The sequence below is a fragment of the Stegostoma tigrinum genome, chromosome 2 (genome assembly GCF_030684315.1).
Source record: "Stegostoma tigrinum isolate sSteTig4 chromosome 2, sSteTig4.hap1, whole genome shotgun sequence".
Classification (NCBI taxonomy): domain Eukaryota; kingdom Metazoa; phylum Chordata; class Chondrichthyes; order Orectolobiformes; family Stegostomatidae; genus Stegostoma; species Stegostoma tigrinum.
Genome location: NC_081355.1, coordinates 113,140,733 through 113,164,723, shown reverse-complemented (window position 1 = coordinate 113,164,723; position 23,991 = coordinate 113,140,733). Strand labels below are relative to the sequence as shown.

The 23,991-nt window shown below is 40.2% G+C and overlaps 1 protein-coding gene across 1 annotated transcript in view; it reads right to left on the bottom strand.

Moving 5' to 3' along the window:
- Positions 1–261: 261 nt before the first annotated feature.
- The window catches only part of rundc3b (RUN domain containing 3b), a 99,191-nt gene continuing 75,461 nt past the window's right edge, over positions 262–23,991 (bottom strand). The window contains exons 4-11 of the mRNA XM_048559732.2: positions 23,828–23,913; positions 23,382–23,471; positions 18,870–18,950; positions 17,448–17,616; positions 14,933–15,090; positions 8,554–8,700; positions 6,811–6,929; positions 262–2,081 (exon numbers count right to left, since the gene is read on the bottom strand). Coding sequence (XP_048415689.1) covers positions 1,936–2,081; positions 6,811–6,929; positions 8,554–8,700; positions 14,933–15,090; positions 17,448–17,616; positions 18,870–18,950; positions 23,382–23,471; positions 23,828–23,913 — 996 coding nt within the window. The 3' untranslated portion in view covers positions 262–1,935. The remainder of the gene's footprint in view (positions 2,082–6,810; positions 6,930–8,553; positions 8,701–14,932; positions 15,091–17,447; positions 17,617–18,869; positions 18,951–23,381; positions 23,472–23,827; positions 23,914–23,991) is intronic.

Sequence of the window (23,991 nt, the reverse complement as noted above, 5' to 3'; positions counted from 1 at the left end):
ATGTTGTCACATTTTTAAAATGCTTGAATTTGTATGGTATTTTACATGATTACCAAACATCTCAAAGCACTTTACAGAAAACAATGAAATGTAATCGACATTACATGAAGAGTCTGTGGGCAGCTACAAGCATAATGAACAGACTGAGTTGCTACTTTGGTGCCAACTGTAAAATCCAGCTTGTTCAGTCCCTCATTCAGAACTTAATGATACTAAAATCAGAGGCAGATAGATAATAATGTTACAGCTGTAGCCTAAATGTCAAACTACAGGAGGTTATTTATTTAACTTTATTATACATGCAGTTTATTGATAATTTGTGTCTTAAGACGAAATTTATGAAAGCATATGCAAGTAAAATTTGACATCACCTTTCTCAATTAAATTAGATTAAATAAAGACCCTGTAAACACCATTGGTACACAAAGTAAACAGATTCATCATGCATTATGTACATTGTACCAACAACTTAATGTTAGCTCTATATAGAACAAAAATGTTTACAAATACAATGGGATTGTATTTAAAAGTAAACACTAAAAATTAGGGTTAGACGACAATACTTTAACATTCTTTTAAATAAAAGACCCTGTACACTATGACCCCATTGTGAATAATTATTCTTACATATAAACAATTCAAAGTAACAACTAAAGTGAGGAACTGCTGTGACTTTAGGCCAATTAGATTTAAATATTACATAAATTGACAGTTATGAACATACATGTAAATACAAGGTCAAAGAGTTTAAAATTGTAAATTGCATTTAAGTATAGAAAATTTCATATCTAGTTAGTTTCAATTACCAGAACTATTCAATAGTTTTCATAATCTATACTTTCAAGCATGTATCTGTGGCAGGGTTCTATTACCAACTCTTTAAACCAGTGTTAACAAAATTTGTACCCATCATCTGTCAGTGTGTTCAAATCAATGATTTGCTGTTGATTGTGACAATGAGTGGCGTGCAATAATTTTTTTTAAAGGGCAGGAAAATGTGTCATAATTTTGTTGATGCAATGACATTGGAATTGAACAATTACAACATCGGGTGTAGTACTTAAACCAGTGCACTTGGTTATAATGCTTGTTCCTGACTTGATATCAATAGTAACTAGTCCCAAATAATGAACACGTCTTGGCAACTGCACTTAAATTAACACCAAATGTGCTCATCATTTACATTCTCAAGTATCAGAGATAATTAAAACTTTCACATTAATTAATAAATCCAATCTACACCTTCACACACCTAAGCCCTGTCAGAATGTTAAAGGCATCTTGTATCAAGTTAGTTAAAAACACTGCCCAAAAAGAGAGATTAGGCATCATCTTCACTTGCAGGTCCATGAAAAATGGCTTTGATCCGAAGACTGTCAATGTAAAGAAATAAATACACATCTAATGACATACATCTAGAAGTCTGCAATCTTAATTAGGACAAGGAACAGAGAATACTTCAACTTCATATTCTCTAGGAAAAGTAGCAGCTTTTCTTTTTATGCAATGAAGTTAATTACACATTTGACAACCTCTTTGCTCCATAAATTCATGAGTATCTCAGGCGTCAGTAAAAGTAACTCCAGCACAAACAACAATTGTTTTTTTTCCCTGTCACAAGGAGGGCATCTTACAGCAGACATTTTATGGGAAACAAATTTCAACATAAGCTGTCATGAATTATATTTGCATGTCTAGAATAAGTTCCAAAGCAAATGCCTAAGTAAAGCAATCCGCACAATTGGCCAAAACCTTCTGCAGATGCTGAAGATACCACTGAGTAGAAAGCTTCTTTTCTATTGGTTTTCTGGTTAAATAAAATCAGTTTGGATTTATTGTGTCAAGTTTCCATGCTTTTCAGGATTTGAATGTTTGGAATGTCACCTAATTGCACAAGGAGCCAACTTCATCATTGCTTTGCTGATAACATAATTCCTAGGATGGGGTGAGCCCTGGGCTTGTAATCTCGGCATTGGGACTTGCAAGGCATTCACTTGACTTGAGGCTTGTAAGAGACTTGTAACTTGTCATGGAAGTCAAGGATCCACATAAACCAAGTAATGAGGGAGTGTCCTCCTTCCCTGTAAATAAAACAATGCCTTTACTTTTTCAGCTTTCATTTCATAAAACTCAGGCACATTTAAAATGCACAAATAAGAGCTAGCCACAGCATTACAAAATTAGTTATAAAAATCATTAAAACAGTTTGTGGGCACTAAATCCTGCATGCACACAGATTTTATTTTTTCTGCTGAGCCATCTTCACTGGTCAATGTTCCCTCTCTGTCTATCAGATATTGTAAATTACAGCACTTGTCTTCAACTCTGAGTCTACCTCAGTTTTCCCCCATTCCTCCTCCCCAAAACAAAAATCAGAAACTTCCTCCAGTGTTACATCCTCAGCACTCTGGTCAGCAGTCTGATACAAAAGGACAAAAATTCTGAATGCCAGAAATCTTAAATCCTACACAATTTTTTTTAAACTTTAGATTTTTAAAATTGTACTTTAATTTTACACACATTAATTGGAACTACCAGTGTTAAAGGCTTGGACACTGAAGAATTTTTAAAGGTGTGTGTTCAAGAAAATTTATTTTAATCAATACATGCACGTACCTTCTACAGAAGGAGCAAAACTTGACCTTCTCTTGGGAAGTAAGGCAGGGCAAGGGACTGGGGCTAATAAACATAACCTATTTTAAAACTGACAGCATTACAGTAAAAGGATAAGCCTTCCACAAAGTTAAGGTTCCAAAGTGGAGTAAGGCAAACTTTAATGGAATGAGACAAAGAAACTTTCAAATTCCAGCCTTATTAATGAAAGGATGATTGTCCCAGTAAATGAATAACATCAGGTGCTGACTGAAGTATCCAACAGCTGCAAGGAAACAGCTAAAGTTAGTAAATAGCTGCCTCTTTGAAGCTACCGGCAATATTAAATAGCTTCTAGCTAAAAATGCTAGAATCATAAAAGCTGGTTTCATTACATAACCAGAATATAATACAAGCCTTAAAAGTATTTAAGCTTAGATGTGAAAATTAACTAGCCTTAGGAGACACCTTCTCTTACACCCTGAACAAGATAGATTGATCACTACCTATAAATTACAAGATGCTGACAATAGTAGCTGCAAAATGCTACCCTTACAATTAACTTTATAACAGAAGTTAACCTTACAGCAATTAGTTAAAACTAACTTTTTATTTTTACATTATGTATTTGGGACAGTGGGAAAATAAAGGGATACCTGAATGTGGTAAAAGACAGCACCAAAATTCAATGGGTAGCAGAATTTGAGCTGTCCTCAGACAAGGAAGTCCGAGAAAGACCTGAAGGAGTAGAGCCATTAAACTTTTGTAATGCTAATAAATAGCATGCATAGGAAGATCGCAAAGGCCTAGCAATTACAGTGTCTAGCTAATACCATAAGATCATAGGGACCTGGGGCTGTCTAAAGAAGTGCCCATTATTGATTAGGTGCCTCACAGGATTGAGTGTTTCAATTAGGCAGAAGGTCAGTGGCTACATTGTGTTACAGTAATCAGATACAATGTACAAAAATGCAGTATTTCTTTGCAAAAGCAGAAGTTGTATCATTGATCTATCTTCCGAAGCCAGATTCGGGGAAGATCCTTCAGCACACACCCTGTGTAAACTGGTTTATGCTTGTATAAATATCTTCCACTTGTCTGAATCCTGCCTACTACTTGTATCTTTGTCCTGGGTTGAGAAAAACATTCCGACATTTATATAAATGATTTGGATAAGATTATAGGAGGCATGGTTAGTAAGTTTGCACATGATGCCAAAATTGGTGGTATTTTGTACAATAAGAGGTTACCTAAGATCACAAAGGGATCTTGATCAATTAGATCAACGGGCTGAGGAGTGGCAGAGTTTAATTTGGATAAACGTGAGGTATTGCATTTTGGTAAAATAATCAAGGGCCAGAAATTACACAATTACTAGTATGGCCCTGGGTAGTGTTCCTAGGGGTTCAAGTACACATTTCTTTGAAACCTGCGAAACAAGTAGACAGGGTGGCTATATGGCAGTTAGCACACTTGCCTTCATTGCTCAGACCTTGGAGTATAGGAGTTGGGACATCATGTTGAGGTGGTGCAGGACATTGGTGAGGCCTCTTCTGGAGTACTGTGCACAGTTCTGGTCACCTTGCTATAGGAAGGTGATTATTAAATTGGAGAATGTTCAGAAAAGATTTGCCAGGATGTTGCTAGGAATGGAAGGTTTGAGTTACAAAAATAGGCTGGGACTTTTTTCACTGGAGTGGAGGAGATTGAGGAACATAGGTAAGGTGAATATCAAAAAGGTCTTTCCCCTACGGTGGGCATTCAAAACAAAAAGGTCATATTTTTTTAAGGTGCAAGGAAAATGTTTTAAAAAGATAGACAGGGGAGCAACCTTTTATTTTAAGCTTAGTGTTGACGTGCGGAATGAACTGCCAGAGGACGTGGTGGATCAAGTACAGTTACAGCATTTGAGAGACATTTGGATAAGGACATGAACAGGAAAGATTTGGAGGAATATGGGTCAAACACAGTCAACTAGGACTAGTTTAGTTTGGGAACGATTGGCATGGACTAGTTGGACTGAGGGGCCCGGTTCCATGCTGTACAACTCTGACTCTAAAAATTGCCAGGAAAACTCAGCAGGCCACTCCGGATCTATGGAAAGAGAAACAGAGTTAATGTTTCAGTTCAATGTTTGAGCAAAGAAATATTAAGAGATATAACAGATTTTAAGCAATGACAGAGGAAGGGAAAGGGATGATCTGTGACAGGACGGAGAAATTTCAGCTTAGGTTAAAGACAAAAAGATGATGAAGCAAGGCAAAATGAAAAAGTAGATGATGAGCTTAGAGGCATCAAGGAATCAGTTAGCTCAGTCAACTGTATATCTGACTTGTGAAGCAGTGTAATGCCTACAGCTTGGGTTCAATTCCTGCACCATCTGAGGTTCCCATGAAGAACTTGTCAGCCTCGCCCCTTCACCTGAGGTATGGCAATCCCCAGGTCAAACCACCACCAGATCATCTCTCTCCAGTGAGACAGCTGGCCTATGGTGACCTTAGAGGATTCAAAAACTAGCGATTAATACCACTAGGCCAATTAATCCAGCAACCCTGGTAATATTCTGCGAACCCAGATTCGAATCCTGCCATGGAAGGTTGTAGAATTTCATTTCAATATTTAACTGTAATGAGGAGTCAAATGATGACAATGAAACCATTGGCATAATTTTTCCTGAAAGTAGACATTTACAGAAGCAAACTGGCTTTCTTACCTGCTCTGGGACTCCAGATCCACAGCATTGAGTTCAACCACACCAGCCCTCTGGGCAATGAGGGATGGGTAATAAATGCCAGCCCAGTCAGTGACTCCCACATTCCATGAATGAATAAAATATAAAAGCATGTATCCGGAAGTATCAAAATCAGTATAAAATGCTCCAGTCAAAAAAGAAAGAAAATGGACAGAGGTTGAAATCTAAATTGGTTAAACTCAATTTTCTTGAGTCCAAAAGACCGGAAGGTACTCAATAAAAAGAGGAAGAGCTGTTCAATGTGTTGATATTGAGCTTCATGGGATTAGTGTAAAAGACCAGAAGGATAGAATGGGTGCAAAGCAGAGAACCAAAATAACAGGCAGCCACAGAGCAAGATTTGCAGAGGTATCTCAGTGTGAAGGAGACTGCATCATAAATCAGTATATCAAATTGAAAGCAGAACAATAAACAGCTGCCTTGTTTGCAAGAAACATTTGGGTTCCTGAATGCTGAGAACAGGGAAGTTGAAAGGGAACATGTTATATCTTCTGTGCTTTCGGTGAAGTTCTACAAGGAGGGGATGTTGGAGATGTTTCAAGAGAAGACTATTGTAGATGCAACACAGTCTGTTCAGAATATTGAGCAGGAAGGGTGGGCAAGTGCCTGGTAGTGACATCATGCTGAAGGTGGAAAAAAATGCCTCAAAAATCAATGGGATACTCATCTTTTATCCCATCACATTCACACAAAGAATTTACAACACCACTGCTGTTATCTTCAGTTGTTGTCAGCAAACATATCTTGCCCCTCACCCCCCCTCAGAAATTGTGAAGTGCCTACATGAATGTTTTGGGATTGTCAGATGCTGGGCAGAATAAAGTGTCAGGATATGCCACAAGCCATAACTATTTTGAAGTGTAGTCACAGTGGTAAAAATTGGAAACACAGCAGACAGTTTGCACCCAAGCGAGCTCCCACAAACTGCAAATGTAATAATGGTCAGACAATCTACTTTTCTCCTGATGTTGCTTCTGGCATGAATATTGGTTAATATTACCATCCGTTTTGTGAAATACTACCATTAAATTTCTTTCTTAAAAAAACAACCATCTGAAAGCAAAGGATTTAAAATTTGAAATAAAATACAGCACTTCCAACAGTATAGCACTCCCGCAATGCTCTACTGAAATAAATCAGCTTAGACTGTCTTCAAGTATTTGTTGCAAGACATGAACCTTCTGACTCAGCAGCAAGAGTCCAACCTCCAGCTAAAATGAAAAGCAGCTAGTCTAGCCGTAGTTATTTACGAATAGATAAGCTTCAGATATGTTTGGCTAACTGGGACAATAAATGCAACAACTTTTTACTATGCACCTTAGTCATAAATTCTGTACAGTTGACATCTTGTTCTCACTGAATAAAAATAGGTTTCTATCCACAAAATAATGCACTTGTAAGTATTTAATGCAGAGCCAATGGTAGATCAGGATGTCAATACCACTTCTTGTCCCCTTAAATCTTACCTTCACTTTTTGAGTTTCCATGCCTTCCCACCCCCTCCTTTTGTGGATGTAATGGATCTAGTGAAGTTGAAGAAAGACTGATCTCTGCAGACAGCTGCTCCAAACTTTGGAAACTGTGTCTGCAAAGACAAATCACAACAATATCTTGCAAGCTTGCCAATAACATGTGAAAGTAATCTTAAATCACCATGTCTTTAAGTCACAAACATGCAGACTACATATAGTGCTATGACATAAGTGTTTAAATATTGTAAATTGCCCTCAATCATTCCATGCAAAAATGATACACCTTGACAGGCTGAGATGTATCCATGGCCTGTTGTCATTCTGAAGCAAAACGATCGAAGTATGTTGTATTATACTTGGCTCCCAGTGAAAATTATCTGTATATAATCTCAGCTTTAGGTAAACAAATCAAAATCGTTTCATCAATCCTTGTGTGTGATTACTAAATTTCTCCAAAACAACAAAAAAAAATTCTCCTAAAAATGTAACAAGATATTTCATTTATACATAGCAAGAACTGCAGATGCAGGAGTCAGAGTCAACACGGTGTCGAGCTGGAGGAAGACAGAAGGTAAGGCAGCAGAGGAAAGTCAACGTTTCAGGTTGGGACCAGCTTCCCAACCCGAAACGTCAACTTTCCTGCTCCTCTGATGCTGCCTGACCTGCTGTGTTCCTCCAGCTCCACAGTTTTGGACTCACCTACCCTACAGAAAAGACCCTGACTATTCACCCTATTCATACCCCTAATGATTTTATAAACTTTTATAAGTTCACCCCTCAGCCTTCAATGCTCTGTACACCAACTCGCCAGCTTTGAAAGTTGGAAAATTTTTTAAAATAAAATTTCCTAATTTTCATAAATGCTCAATATTTAAAATACTCATTACAAACATACATTATCATCTTTGTCAACTAATAATTAATATATACAAATGTCATATCAATTGAGCAAGTTATAAAAAAATGCATATTTTATAGACTGTTAGTTAGTTTAAGTTATGAACGCACAAACAAGGAACAAGAGCAGCCTATTTCGCACTTTGAGCCTACCCTGGCACTCAATGAGATCATAGCTGATCTTATTTTAATCTCAACTCTACATTCCTGCATGTCCCAATAATTTTCCATCATCTTGGTTACCAACTTCATCTACCTCTGCCTTCAAGATTCTGCATCCATTAACTTTTGGAGGAAGGGAGCTTTAAAAGACTCCAAGCTCTCATGAGGAAAAAAAACTACTTCAAATTGGTTGCCCGTTAATTTAAACTATGACCCCCCCCAGTTCTAGATTCTCTGACAATTTGCTTTGGTAGATGAAGAGATTGTTTAGTCTTGAGTAGCGAGTACCTTATCTGAAAATTTTTGTTTGCCCTTAAAATATATTGTTATGACTTCAGTATTTGAAAAAGTGCCCAGAATATCCTCGTCTTTTCGTTTTCTCTTATGTTTGTTCAAGTTGAACATCAAAAGGCAAAACACTACAAATGCTGGAAAACATGAAACAGAAACAAACAGAAATTGTTGAAAATACTCAGCAGGTCAGGCAATAATAGTGGAGACACAGTAAGGTTAATGTTACAAATCTATCAGAGAGAAAGAAAAATCCTTTTGTGATGAAATAAAAACCTCACATGAGCTACAGCAAGGCAGTATAACGATATGAGTGATTCTTAAGTTAGAATAATCACAACCAGAACAAGTCAAACTTGGCACTTTAAAATAAAACGTAAAGCATACTCATCCCATTGTCCACACTGTTTTCTGTACAGAAGTGTATCCAAAGCAACAGCATCTGCATCTAGTGCTCCTGGGGAGGGCCACTGATTGGTGAGGTGTGCAGTTAATTCTTGTCTTGATCTCAAATCATTATGTTTCAACACTGCCCTGTAAGACAAAGTGTGTAATGAGATTGCAGCAAGGCAACAGACTTCAGATTGCTCAAAATTACTGAGCAATAGCTAGAAGCTTCTTGTACAACTACATGATACTTGGTTCTGCTACTTTTCAACATTAAATATTTATTTACCTTCCAAAATGTGACTGTGATCTCGCTTTTACCACCTGATATGGAAAACATTTGTTAATGATTGTAACATCTATAACTACCAGTCATCTAGCTCCATCAATCCATTTTTAGTAATGCAATGGTTTTACTTTCAAACGTTAATAATTTTTGATTCATGGTTCAGATCTTCAACAATAGCTTTAAGAAATGAACATTTCTACCAATCATAATTTTAGTAAAGATAAACAGCAGATACTACATCTACACCATTAGAGACTCTGAAGTATTTAGAACTAAAAGTTTAGTGGCCTCTGTAAATTCCACCACAGTCAGTCACTAATAGCCACCTCAACCTTGACAATGTTGTAAAGTAAGTGAGGAAATACAGGTTTCCAGATAAAAAGAATCAACAGCTTTCCTAAACTTCTCACAATATACAAAATAAGAGAAGTAAATACATAGCTCCGAGTCTGCCCTGCCATGCAATAAAATCATTGTTAATTGGTTTGTGTTTCAAATTCCACATTCCCAAAAACCCTAAATTCCACTGCCTAAGAAGAATCTATCCACCTCTGTCTTGAAAATATTCAGTGACCGCCGTCTTACTACATTCAATGACACAGTAAGTCTCACGATCCTCAGTGGGAAAAAAAATGCTTGTCATCTGTGTCCTGAAATGAGGGCTCTTAATTTCACAAGTGTCCCCTAGCTCTCAACTCTCACAAGAGAAAACATGCTTTCCATATTCATCTTGTCAAGAACATTTAGGATCTTAAACTTGAACAATCAACCCCCCGCACCCCCCCCCCCCACCATTCTTCTAAACTCCAAGAGAAGAAAGTCTGTAATCCATCCTCATGAGCCAACTCTCTAGTTTCCAGCATTTAAGCTGGTGAACCTCCTCTGACCACCTTCAATGCATTTATATGCTTGCATATAAGTAAGCAGCCCCAAACTTCATACTGTATTCAAGATGTGGTCTCACTGATGCCTTCTATCGCTGAACCAGAACTGGCACGAAAATACTTTATAAAAAAACACTAATTTGTTAATGTTGCATATTTTTCTGTCATTTGATAGACATGACTGCCTCTGTATGTCAGCGATGCAGGTCTCACTTACTGGCTTCCACCAACTCACCTCCAAAAATCAAGAACGAACCATGCCAGAAATGACATTGCATGTGGACAACCATGCAAAATTTGTACAACATTTTAAAATATCACATACAACTGGACAGCCCAACACTTTACAAAACTGTTCCTACTTACAGTATACAAAGCAGTGAAAAGTAATAGTAGGCCAGAGGATCAGGTTTTTTAAAAAAATTGATTTAAAAGCTAATAAGGAGAAAATTGGCAATGAAATTGGCATAAAATATACAAGCAAACAGCATGTATGTAAGAGAGTAGTTAAAATGAGTAGAAACCTTGCAGGATGCAACTGGGGTATTGATAATATGAAGAGGGAGATGCAAAATAATTTAATTTGACCCATTTTGTTTGTTTAGTTATTTGGAAAAAAAACCAACTACTATTTCTCTCACATCCATACCGCACTAACATACCAGGTGTCTGCCAAGACAAGCCAAAACATGAGCACTCTGTCCCGTGTGAACCCGATCAAAACAGAGCTGAAAGCTTTTGGTTCAAATGTGACAGGCCTCACTAAAGTGGGATTGCTGCACTCCACTCTTGCATATAAAATGGGAATTGCAATGTATGGGTTTTCAATAAAGCAGCCATTTAATTACTGCAAGTAATGATGGGGCACAGAATCTTACAAATGGTTGCATTAAAATTATTGGAATTAGGCATGTTGCAAGGGAAAAAAAAACACTGCCATGACTGCATCTACTACACAGAACTAAAACATGAGCAGTTTTCATTAAAGTATTAGACCAGACCTTTTAAAAGTTGATTAGGAAAGGCTATGTGCAGGGAAATGGATAGTTGGAAAGTGGGAGGCCTTTAAAAAATGAGACAGAGTCCAACGAAAGTACATTTCTGTTAGTGTGAAGGGCAAGGCTGGCAGGTGTAGGGAACGTGGGATCACTAGAGAAATTGAGGCACTGGTCAAGAAAAAGGGGGCATGTGTCAAGTACAGACAGCTGGGGTCAAGTGAATCCCAAAAGGAATACAAGGGTAAAAAGGGACATGAGCCACCTTTGGCAAATAGGGTTAAGGAGAATCCAAGGAGATTCTACAAACACATTAAAAGGAAAAGTAGTAACTCAGGGGAAAACAGGTCCCTTTAAAGAAAGATCAATAAAAGCATCTAAGTGTGGAACCACAGGAGAGGTGAAATACTTATTTAGTATATCACCATTTACCATGGAGAAGGAAATGGAAGCCAGAGAACTTGAGGAAACAATGATATCTTGAAAAGCACCCACATTACAGAAGAGGTGGTGCTGAACATTTTAAAATGAACAAAAGGTGTTTAAATCCCTGGGATCAGATTAGGTGTCTCCTAGAACTTTACAGGAAGCTACGGAAGAGATTGCAGGGCCCCTTGTGATATTTGTATCATTGTCAGCCAGAGGTGAGGAGATGCTGGAAGGCTGGAGGTTGACTGACATGATGCCATTATTTAAGAAAGATGGTAAGGAAAAGCCAGGGAACTACAGGCTGGTGAGCCGGATACCAGTGGTGGGTAAGTTGTTGGAGGGGATTCAGAGGGACAGGATTTAGATGCATTTGGAAAGGCAAGGTCTGATTGGGGATAGTCAACCTAGCTCTGTGCATGGGAAATCGCGTACCATTAACTTGGAGTTTTTTTGAAGTAACAAAAGAGGCTGATAAAGGCACAGCAGTATACATTGTCTACATGGACTAGCATATGGACGTACATGGAATAGTGTAGGTTAGATGGGCTTGAGATCGGTATGACAGGTCGGCACAACATCGAGGGCCGAAGGGTCTGTACTCTGCTGTAATGTTCTATGTTCAGCAAAGTGATCCACATGGCAGTCTGGTTAGCAAGGTTAGATCACATGGAATCCAGAGGAGCTAGCCAATTGGACATAAAATTGGCTTGAAAAGTAGGAGACAGAGGTGGTGGTGGGGTGTTGATGTTCAAACTCAAGGCCTGTGACCAATGGTGTGCTGCAACAACCAGTGCTGGGTCCTCTGCTTTTCGTCATTTAGCTAAATGATTTGGATGTGAACATAGGAGGCATGGTAAATAAGTGTGCAGATGTCGAAGCAGATGGCGAAGGTGGTTACCTCAGAGTACAACAGGATCTTGAACAGATGGACCAATGGGCTGAGGAGTGGGGGGGATAGAGTTTAATTTAGATAAATGTGAGGTGCTGCATTTTGGAAAGGTAAATCAGGGCAGGACTTATACACTTATTGGTAGAGCCCTGGTGAGTGTTGCTGAACAAAGGGACTTAGGGATGCAAGTGCATTGTTCCTTGAAAATGGATTCACAGGCAAACAGGGCAATGAAGACCGCATTTGGCATGCTTGCCTTCACTGGTCAGTGCATAGAATACAGAAGTTGGGATATCAAGCTGCAACTGTAGAGGACATTGATTAGGCCACTTTTAGAATACTGCCTACTCCCTACATTCTGGTCTCCCTGCTTTCAGAAGGATGTTGTTAGACTTGAAAAGGGTACAGAAAAGATTTACAAAGATGTCGCCAGGATTGGAGAGATTGAGCCATAGGGAGAGGCTGAATAGGCTGGGGCTATTCTCCCTCAACCAGGTGAGGGGTGACCTTATAGAGGTTTATAAAATCATGAGGGGCATAGATAGGGTGAATAGCCAAGGTCTTTTCACCAGGGTAGGGAGAGTTCAAAACTAGAGGGGCACTGGTTTAAGGTGAGAGGGGAAAGATTAAAAACGGACCCAAAGGACAACTTTTTCCACACAGGAGGATGGTGTGTGTATGGAATGAGCTTCCAGAGGAACTAGTGGAGGCTGGTTCAATTTCAACATATAAAAGGCATCCGGATGGGTACACGAACAGGAAGGGTTTAGAGGACTATGGGCCAAATGCTGACAAATGGGACTAGACTAGTTTAGGATATCTGGTCTGCACAGGCGAGTTGGGCCAAATGATCTGTTTCCACACTGATAGTTCCGACTTTATAAAGTGATGACTGGCTTGAATGGACAGGAATTTAGCAGGATCTGTGGAAAGATCTGTTTTCCCGTTAGTACAGATTAAAGTCACATTTCAAAAAACAACCAAAAACCCACTCTTATTGGCAAATCACACCTAATTGGACATGATTTAAAAATCTAGTTATTCAAAGGGGTTACAGAATTTAAAAATAATTAGCTTGTCATGGATGTCATACTACAATTTCGGAGTTTTGGTTTTACATGAGTCAGTGCACCAAGTATGCATTGCATTATTAATTATGTGATTATACCGTATGCACTCAATTTAGTTATCATGGAAATATGAAACTTGCACCTCCTCCACATCCCTAGTAAAGCTTCATTTCTGTGCACAAAACTAGCTGTTGCATCAGAGAAAACGTGCACAAGAAAAAACAACTCTGTACATTTCATTTCATTTCAGCCCTTTATTTCCACTATTTACCAGTGTTATACTCATCTTCACAAGATTCAATTTGTAGCAAAAGCAATTTTATGGCAGCAACAATTTCTTAAACATTTTTATTAAAGTGGCAGCTATGTCACTGCAAATAACTATAAATACATTTAAGTTGTGTCTTCTCATTACCATCCAACCCATCATTGGAATGAATTTTTAAATTCATTCATTCACAGAATGTGGGCATTGCTGGCTAGGACAGCACTCATGGTCTATCCCTAATTGCCTAGAGGGCAGTTGACAGCCAACCACACTGCTGTGGGTCTGCAATCACATGTAGACCAGGCCAGGTAAAGACAGCTGTTTCCTTCCCTAAAAGGAAAATACTGAACCAGATGGGATTTTCTATTGCAGTCATCATCTTCTGGGTGGGGGACTTCAATGTACAATACCATGAATAACTCGGCAGCACTACTCCCGACCGAGCTAGCATTAAAAAAAAGTGATATATGGTGCCTTTCTCTATAATTTAAACTTATAAATACATCCTTTCAAGTATGATAAAGAGTGGAGCTGGATGAACACAGCAGGCCAAACAGCATCTCAAGAGCACAAAAGCTGACGTTTCGGGCCTAGACCCTTCAGAGAGGGGGATGGGGAGAGGGGGAGGCGGACCGAAGATGGAGAGAAAAGAAGATAGGTGGCGAGGAGAGTATAGGTGGGGAGGTAGGGAGGGGATAGGTCAGTCCCACAACCAGCCCAGTTTGTCCCCTCCCCCCACTGCATCACACAACCAGCCCAGCCTGTCTGCCTCCCTAACCTGTTCTTCATCTCACCCATCCCTTCCTCCCACCCCAAGCCGCACCTCCATTTCCTACCTACTGACCTCATCCCACCTCCTTGACCTGTACGTCTTCCCTGGACTGACCTATCCCCTCCCCACCTGTACTCTTCTCTCCATCTTCGGTCCGCCTCCCCCTCGCTCCCTATTTATTCCAGAACCCTCACCCCATCCCCCTCTCTGAAGAAGGGTCTAGGCCCGAAACGTCAGCTTTTGTGCTCCTGAGATGCTGCTTCGCCTGCTGTGTTCATCCAGCTCCACACTTTGTTATCTTGGATTCTCCAGCATCTGCAGTTCCTATTATCTCCTTTCAAGTACGTCCCATATTGCCCACAAAGAACCTATAGCTAACGTCCTATTCAGTCCCACGTTACAGCTAGTTGCTCTTTACAATTTGTCATTTCATCATCCGAATAGTTTGAATAGTTCAAATGTAAATATGTCTGACCATATTTAATAAGACTTTGACCCCTTACATCATTTAATTAATTGAGGTGCTCTGGATTTACCTTTTTCTTAACGATCTTACACCACTTTAACAAGTCCATCTTTCAAAAGTCTGTGTTGTAACATCACAATTCTCTTCAGCCTACCTCCACAAGTGTAAATCTTGACATAAGGTATAAGCCTCTTGCCTCTTCTTTGCACTGCCTCAAGTGACTCTGATAAGTGCTATGTTAAAAAGTGGATATAAAGAGCTACCCTATGTAATTTATTAAGTAGGATTTGAGCTGTGCTGCATAATTCGCTTCTTACAGCTGATCCTGCAGCTCCAGGATAATGAACTCTAGTTGTTCTTTCTCCAGTTTGTGGTTCAGGTCAGTCTCTTCCATCCTTTGTAAAACAAGTTTGTTTTGAGAAACCGACTCTGCAAGTTGAGCTTCCCGCAAACGCACTAACTCTTCCAGGTAGCCCTAAAATCAAGCAGATAATGACAATTCAAAAAGTGTGGCACACACACAAAAATAATGATCCACACTCAAACAAAAATTATTATTACAGACTGCCATTTAAGAGTGGAATCATGCTCAACTCTACAAAACAAAAGCTGGGACATCCCATTTAATACAGAAAGAGGAAATGCTTACATTCTCCCAATGAGAAATGCGTAAGCAATTTAAAAATTGGTTAAACAGATAAACATTAAAAGAAACGCTGAAGTTTTGTCTCCTGTGTGCAAGTTGATTTCTCTCCTCGCTAGGTGAAATTTCTGTCCATTGGTGGATCTGTACTGACAACAAACAATACCAAGTTCCTATTGTAACTGGACATCATGACTGAAATAATGTGTCTTGTCAATATCACAACTTTCCTACAAGGGAAGATTCTGCACCAATACTAGCATTTAATAGATTGTTGCATAGCTGTATAAACCTTTTTACAAAGCATAGCTCCTATAATTAAAATAAATCTCAATTGTCATAATTCTATGCAATTTGATTCCCACAGTAATAAAGTCATATGGTTGTGTACAAGCATAAACGCAAGTGTTGGGAGGTTTGCAGGATCTTAATGGAAAAGAAATTCTGAGCACTGTACTTTGAATGTCAACATTTTTATTTGCATTATTAGTGGGAAGACATTTAACTACAGAATGCAGACCTCAGCTCTGGTCAAAATTAAATGATCCTAATTTCAGTTATTCAACTGCCACATGCTAGTAGCCATTGTTTGAAAAGCAATTCCTAAATTACTGTAATCAGATGTAACACAAACAGGGTTTAAGTGTATTCAGTGACTAAGAACAGTGGCTCGAATGAGCAACTATTTGGTTAAATCAGCTTAAAGCACTGAAAAATGCTGATGAAAGGTACGGATGGATTATTACACACAGCAAGTAGTATCAGAGATATCAAGATACCGCCAATAAAATTTATTTCTGATCTCAGCCCAATCTGGAATTTACAGCCTAAATGATCAATCCATTGTTGATTGTTGGGAAAAACCTCTCTGGTTCAGTAACGTCCTTTAGGGAAGGAAAATACCATCTTCACCTGGTCTGACCTAAATGTGACATCAGACTCACAACAATCAAGGTGACTCTTAACTGCCCTCTGGGCAATTAGGAAGGGCAATAAATACTGGCCTAGCCAGCAATGCCCTTATCCTGTGAATGAACAATGAGAGGGACTGCCCTACTTTGTTTCCAACTGGACCGACTGTCTGACCATTGCATATCCAGGCCAACATGCACAATTGCAGAGTCACGCATGACACATTCAAACACTGAAGACCATGGTCACAAGATTGATTTTCTATATAGATATTGCAGCATGCAGAGTATTTTATTTTTAATTTTGGTAGTGAGTGGGATCTGCAAGAGCTAGGAATTTGGTATTTGAGACAACAGGTTAATGACGTTTGCAATGACATTTAATTGGATTTATAGAAATTGGGAATAGACAAAAGGAGGGGATTCAATTAAAAGGGAATATCTAACATCAATGGTTTTACAGTTTTTGCCGTCTCAGCAATTTTAATCTGGTTACCTTTTTACATACAGGTTAAAAAACACAACCTACAATACGTCAGACATTCTTCTATTTCAAAAAAAAAGGCAACTCACTAACTGGTTCCAGTAACAGTAAAAGAATAGTGACATATTTCCAAGTCAGGATGAGGAGTGGCTTTGAGGAGGACTTACAGGTGCTCGTGTTCCAGATGTCTGCTGTCCTGTACCTCTAGAAGAAAGTGGTCATGGGTTTGGAAGGTGCCATCTAAGGAATCTTGGGAAATTTCTGCAGCGTATCTTGCAGATAGCAGACACTGCTGCTGAAGGACTGAATGTGTGCATGTGGTGCCAATCAAGTGGACTGCTTTGTATTGGATGGTGTTAAGCTTCTGGACTGTTGTTGGAGCTGCACTCATCCAGGCAAATGTGGAGTATGCCATCTGGCACCTGTTGTCACAGTATTTACCTGGCTGGTCCAGTCCTGGCTCCTGATTGTAACAGAAATTGGTCAGATTTGATTTGTCTTGCTATTAAGTTCAGACATACTTGGGAAATTTTCTTGCTGGATTAATACCAAAGTAGTAGCTATACAGGAACAGCTTGGCTAGTGTGCAGTAAGTTCTGCAGCACAAGTCTTCAGTGCTGTTGCCAGAGTTTTGTCAAGGCCTAAACTCTTTGCTACATCCATCCCTTCAGCCATTTCACAATATTAAGCGAACTAAATCAAAGTCAGCTGAAGTCTTGTAACACTGGAGAATTAGGGCAGCTACACCTCAACAATGAAAAGCACAGTCCACCCATATCAACAATGAGAATTACCTTCTGCTCCAATGCCAGCCTGAACTTCTGCTCCACTCGTTTGCACTTGTTGTACCAACTGTGTTCGTCAGTAATGAAAGGTGGACCAATGTTCTCAGGGGTACTGCCTTCACTGCCGCTGCTTCCGAGGGTCCGTAACTCCTCCTCATCACTGCTGATACTCTCAGAGCTTTGCCAACATGACATTTCATAAATTAGATTCAGCTGAAACACCAGCAGTAAAATTAATTCCGCAACAGTCAGCACAGAGACAGAAAATTACAAGGACCTGACCACAAAGCATCTAGGAATGGTAATTCAGAATAAAATTAATAGTCACTTGGGAAAACGCACGTTGAATAAAGCCAGTGGAGATTGGCCATAACAGGTAGTGTTTAGTTAACTTGCATGCATTTGTTTTTTTTTGAAAGAAATGAGGGGGAGGGTTGACGGGGTGTACACGGACTTCCAAAAGACATTTGAGCCAGTGCTTACACAACAGACCTTGGAGCAAAGTTACAGCTCAGTAAAAGAGACTGTACCAATACAGTTGTGAAATTGGATGGAGTAGTGGCTAAATGTTATTCTATAAACAGAAGGATGCGTTATACTGGCGTTCTCTCGGGTTGATCTTGTGCCTCCTGCTGTTCTCAACATATATTAGTTACCCACACTTTGGTGTACAAGCCAAAAATTTGAAAATTTACAGACAATATTGAATTTTGAAATCTGAAGGCAAGTCTGATGTTAGATTTTTGTTATAATCATTCACAAGATGAGGGTGTCACTAGCTATGTCAGATTTAATGCCCATCCCCAATTGCCTCGAGGGCAGTTCAGGGTCAACCATGTTGCTGTTGGTCTGGAGTCACATAGGCCAGGCCAGATAAGGATGGCAGTTTCCTTCCCTAAAAGGTCAATAATGACCCAGATGAGCTTTTCCAATAATTAATAATGGATTCATCGTCACCATTAGACATATAATTGATGAGATGACTCAGAACAGAGTTAAGTTCAAGTAGAATATTTTGACTTCCAAGGAAGAGGCCTCAGGAACCGCAGCAGAGACCAAGCCAAGAACCAATAGATCAAATTTTAAGACCCAGAACAGATGCATTATATAAAATGTTGAAGCAAACAGGTAGTTCTGGATTCTAAACATTAATACCTCATTTTGCAACTCAGTAATTTATAGCCTGAGTAATTCAGAAGATTTTTTAGGTTCACAATTAACTAATTTCCAAACATGACCAAGAAAATACTAGTACACACAGACTCGGGCAAATTATCATATGCTTTGTTTCCATCAGTTGGGACACTGCTTGAATACAAATAAATAAAAGTTGAAAATTTTAGGAAAAGCTTTAGCTTTGAGATTCCAGTCTTTATTACTTCATCTAAATCACACTGAAGAAGAAAATGCACAAATCAGAAAAAGATCTACCTTTGTGTGAACTTCAGATATGGAGTGTAGTCTATGACAGCAGGACAATTACCATCCAGGCTCTCACCCTTTAAACAGAAGCTGAAAGGGAAGAAAGTACATAGTTTATTCATTACATTCAGGCCAGTTGTTTAACAGATTGCATCTCAAAAAAAATTCTGTGCAAGTTTCATATCAAAGTTTTGCTCATTATGTGATTCAAGTTCACTTTTCCTTGCAAGTTACAAATAAGCAGAAACAAAATTTGGGAGTGGGGCATAACAACATGCGATGGGAGGGGATCAAGAGTATGTGATTCATTTGCTGCAGGAATAAACAGGTAGTTGCAGGCAGACACTATCAGCATATAGTGAAGCTCAGCCCCAGAGGAGAGCGCTTCACAATGCATATCTCAGTAATGACCTTCACATGAATACCCAAAAAGCCTGCAGCAGATAAACCAAGTATAAGCTTTGGATTTTACCAACTAGAACATAAAGTTTAGTGGTCAACATAAATCCTCTTGCAGAGATCCTACCACGATTCTGAAGGCTGAAATTCATCAGATGATGATTAGTAAATTCTTATGTTTGCAAAGAAAGATCTTTGAAATAAGACATCTGAGGGGGGACCATGATGACATGCAAATTACGAACGTAAAAATAACATTAATTTATATAGTGCATTTTATACCCTAAGAATATTCAAAAAGTATTTTTTGGTGGGGAATTAATTTTGGGGTGTATTGTAGTCACCCCAACAGTTTAATGCATTTGGTACACTGGTACAAGCAGATAATGGAGGATGTTTCTGGTCAAGTAGATACTGTTCGCTTTAATTGATGAGCAATCACTGCAAAACAGCCAAAAAAAATTCTCAGGCTGGAGGCCAGTTCAATCCGGAATATGAATCTGATCACTGGCAGAGAAGAAAATTAAGAATGCAAAGATGCAAAATGAAATAAAATTGGAAAAAGCAGCAATGGCAAGAAATTTGGCAACAACATGCAAGAACTGACAGTGAAGAACAGATATAAGACTAGATTAGATTTCCTACAGTGTGGAAACAGGCCCTTCGGCCCAAGTGCCCCACCCAGATCCATCCCCCCTATAACCCATATACCCCTGAACACTATGGGCAATTTAGTATGGCCAATCCACCTAGCCTGCACATCTTTGGGCTGTGGGAGGAAACCAGAGCACCCGGAGGAAACCCACGCAGACACGGGGAGAATGTGCAAACTCCGCACAGACAGTTACCCGAGGCTGGAATTGAACCCAAGTCCCTGGCGCCGTGAGGCTGCAGAGTTAACCACTGAGCCACCGTGCCAAAGATATGGCTCAATACGCAAGAAGCAAAATGTCTTGAAAGAAAAGGAAAAGGCAATTAGACCTCAGTTGAGGAAGAGTCACTGGAACTGAAACATTGTTTTTTCTTTTCTTCACAGATGCTGCCAGACCTGCTGAGGTTTTCCAGCAACTTCGGTTTTTGTTCCTTTAATATTATGTACAGTTTCAATCTCCATATTTAAAGACGGATACATTAGCATTGAAGACAGTTAAAAGCAATTCACTAGGTTGATTCAGAGGATGAAGGAGATGACTTATCAAAAACAACTAAACAGGTCAAACCTTTATTCATTAAAGTTTAGACGGATCGGGATGATTGAAATGTACAAGACTCAGGGGGCTTCACGGGGAGAGACTGAGACGATGTTTCCATTAGTGAGGTGATCTCAAGTTAAGGGAGCAGAGTCACAGAATAAATTGACATTCACTTAAAATGGAGATCCGAAAGAATTTCTTCTATCAGACGGTTACCTCACAAGCCTGCGGAGTCTACATCACTAAATATTTAAAGAGAGGTTAGAGAGATTTTTTGAAATAGAAGTTAAGGGTTATAAAAAGCTGACATGAAAGAAGAGCAGAGGCCTCGGTCAGATCAGCCATAATCCTTGGAATCATCAAGGCAAACTTGAGGCTAAATGGCATAAGTCCATTCATATTTCCTGATTGAGTGGCATAGCAGTTTGAAAGGGTCATAAGACTTGCTCTCCTACCTTCTTATCTTGCATTCCATGGCCAAAATTGTGATTTATACCAGTTTATACAATCCATAGAATCTCAACAGTTGGGAAACAGGCCATTCAGCCCAACAAGTCCACACTACTCAAGAGCATCCCACAAAGACTCATTCCCCACACGCTTTCCCTGCAACCCTTGATTTCCCGTGGCCACTCCACCTAACCAGTACATCTTTGGACCGTGGGAGGAAACCGGAGCACCAGGAACAAAATCCACGCAGACAAGGGGAGAATGTGCCAACTCTATACAGTGCTGCTCTCTTATTCATCAGACAAAGGAGCAGCACTCCGAAAACTAGTGATTTCAAACAAACCTATTGGATGATAAACTTTTTCATGGCAGGGTATTTTAAGTCAGAAGTCACATGACACAAGGTTAAGTTATTTTGCATGGCCGTACATGCAAGGTATTTGATCTGAAACAGTTTATGTAATACCTTCCAACTACTGCATGGACATGCGCGCACACAGCTCCCCAGGAACATTGCCAGGAATTGTATACCTTTGGGTAAGGCCAGACATGTCACAATTGCCAAGAATCCTTTCAAACTTCATTGTTAATGTGTACAGTGCTAACAGAAAATGGACTGACTCACTGATTGCTCATCAACATTAAAGTTTAAACGGCATTTGAGGGACAGATGCAGGATAAGGTGTGTGCAATTCTTTTTCGCCAGCTAGAAACTAGTGATAAACCAAAAGTTATCTAAGCTGGAAATACACTCGAGCAAAAAACAGCATTTTTGTTTTTTTATAGATAACAAAGTGTGGAGCTGGATGAACACAGCAGGCCAAGCAGCATCTCAGGAGCACAAAAGCTGACGTTTCAGGCCTAGACCCTTCATCAGAAAAGGACGATGGGGAGAGGGAACTGGAATAAATGGGGGGGGGGGGGGGGGGGGGGGGGGGGGGTGCTGGGGGGAAGAGGTGGACCGAAGATGGATAGAAAAAAAGATAGGTGGAGAGGAGAGAGAGTATAGGTGAGGAGGTAGGGAGGGGATAGGTCAGTCCAGGGAAGATGGACAGGTCAAGGAGGCGGGATGAGGTGGTAGGTAGGAAATGGAGGTGCGGCTTGAGGTGGGAGGAAGGGATGGGTGAGAGGGAGATTTTGAAGCTTGTGAAGTCCACATTGATACCATTGGGCTGCAGGGTTCCCAAGCGGAATATATGAGTTGCTGTTCCTGCAACCTTCAGGTGGCATCAATGTGGCACTGCAGGAGGCCCATGATGGACATGTCATCTAAAGAATGGGAGGGGGAGTTGAAATGGTTCGCGACTGGGAGGTGCAGTTGTTTGTTGCAAACCGAGCGGAGGTGTTCTGCAAAGCGGTCCCCAGGCCTCTGCTTGGTTTCCCCAATGTAGAAGCCACACCGGGTGCAATGGATACAATATACCACATTGGCAGATGTGCAGGTGAACATCTGCTTGATATGGAAGGTCATCTTGGGGCCTGGGATGGGGGTGAGGGGGGCAAGTATAGCACTTCCTGCGGTTGCAGGGGAAGGTGCCGGGTGTGGTGGGGTTGGAGAGGAGTGTGGAGCGGACAAGGGAGTCGCGGAGAGAGTGGTCTCTCCGGAAGGCAGACAAGTGTGGGGGATGGAAAAATAGCTTGGGTGGTGGGGTCGGATTGTAGATGGCGGAAGTGTCGGAGGATGATACGTTGTATCTGGAGGTTAGTGGGGTGGCATGTGAGAACGAGGGGGATCCTCTGGGGGCAGTTGTGGCGGGGGCGGGGGTGTGAGGGATGTGTTGCGGGAAACGCGGTCAAGGGTGTTCTCAACCACTGCCGGGGGTGGGGGGGGGCGGGGGGGGGGGGGGGCAGTCCTTGAAGAATGTGGACATCTCCCATCCCAGATGTCCCTCTCCCTCTCTCCCTATTTATTCCAGTTCCCTCTCCCCATCCCCCTCTCTGATGAAGGGTCGAGGCCCGAAACATCAGCTTTTGTGCTCCTGAGATGCTGCTTGGCCTGCTGTGTTCATCCAGCTCCACACTTTGTTATCTTGGATTCTCCAGCATCTGCAGTTCCCATTATCACTGATACAATTTTTGTTTTTTAATTCATTCATGGGACATGGACGTGGCTGGCAGGCCAGTATTTATTGCCTGTCCCTAACTGCCCAGAGAACAGGGGGTCTGGAGCCATGTGTAGATCAGACTTCATAAGGATGGCAGATTTCTTTCTCTAAAAATGGTATTCGCGAGCCAGATTTTTTTTCCTGTCAATCGGCAATGGTTTTGTTATCGTCATTAGGCTCTTAATTCCAAAGATTTATTAAATTCAATTTCCACCATCTGCCTTGGCAGGATTTGAATCTGGGTCCCTGGATTAATAGTTCAGTGATAATTCCACTCGCTCATTGCCTCCCCTTGATCCCTTACCATCTTTTACACACTACCTAAAAGTCTTGAATAGGATAACAAAGTCAATGGAATAAGTCAGGTCCATTACCTGAAATCAATAGCATTGAGTCCAAGCAACATGCCAGCCAGCAGATTTGATTCTTCTCCCAGTACAATTGCTCCATCTTCATAATATCTCCTTTAGGAGAAATTTTAAACAACAGTTCCTCAGGTCTGTATTGCATTTAAAAGGTACAAACAGCTTAAGACAATTCCAATCAATCAATCAGGTTTTAAATGTTATATATGAACTGAAATCAGCCGTGTAAGGAACAACATTTCTCTGGCTAAGCAAGTCAGAGGACTGAAAAGTCTACCCCTTACAACAGTTCTCTAGTTCATGAAACAGAAACTGGTATATCATACATCAGGCTACAGACGGCATTTCTTTAAATAAATAAGGGGAATTATTTATAAATGTCAACCCAAGTTCAATTGCATTAGTTTCTCAAGTTATATCATAGATGTCACATTACAGGGATAATTTGTAAAGACCTGGTTGTTTTGACGTCCCTCAGGGAAGTAGAGATATACTCAGACAGACGCTTCTCCATGAGAGCAACTCGGATCCACGCTCTACCCTGTCAAGTTAGAAGAGACAGAACAGAAGCACAGCACAATTAAAATGTATTGAGCAAACAGCTACAACATTCTTTTGT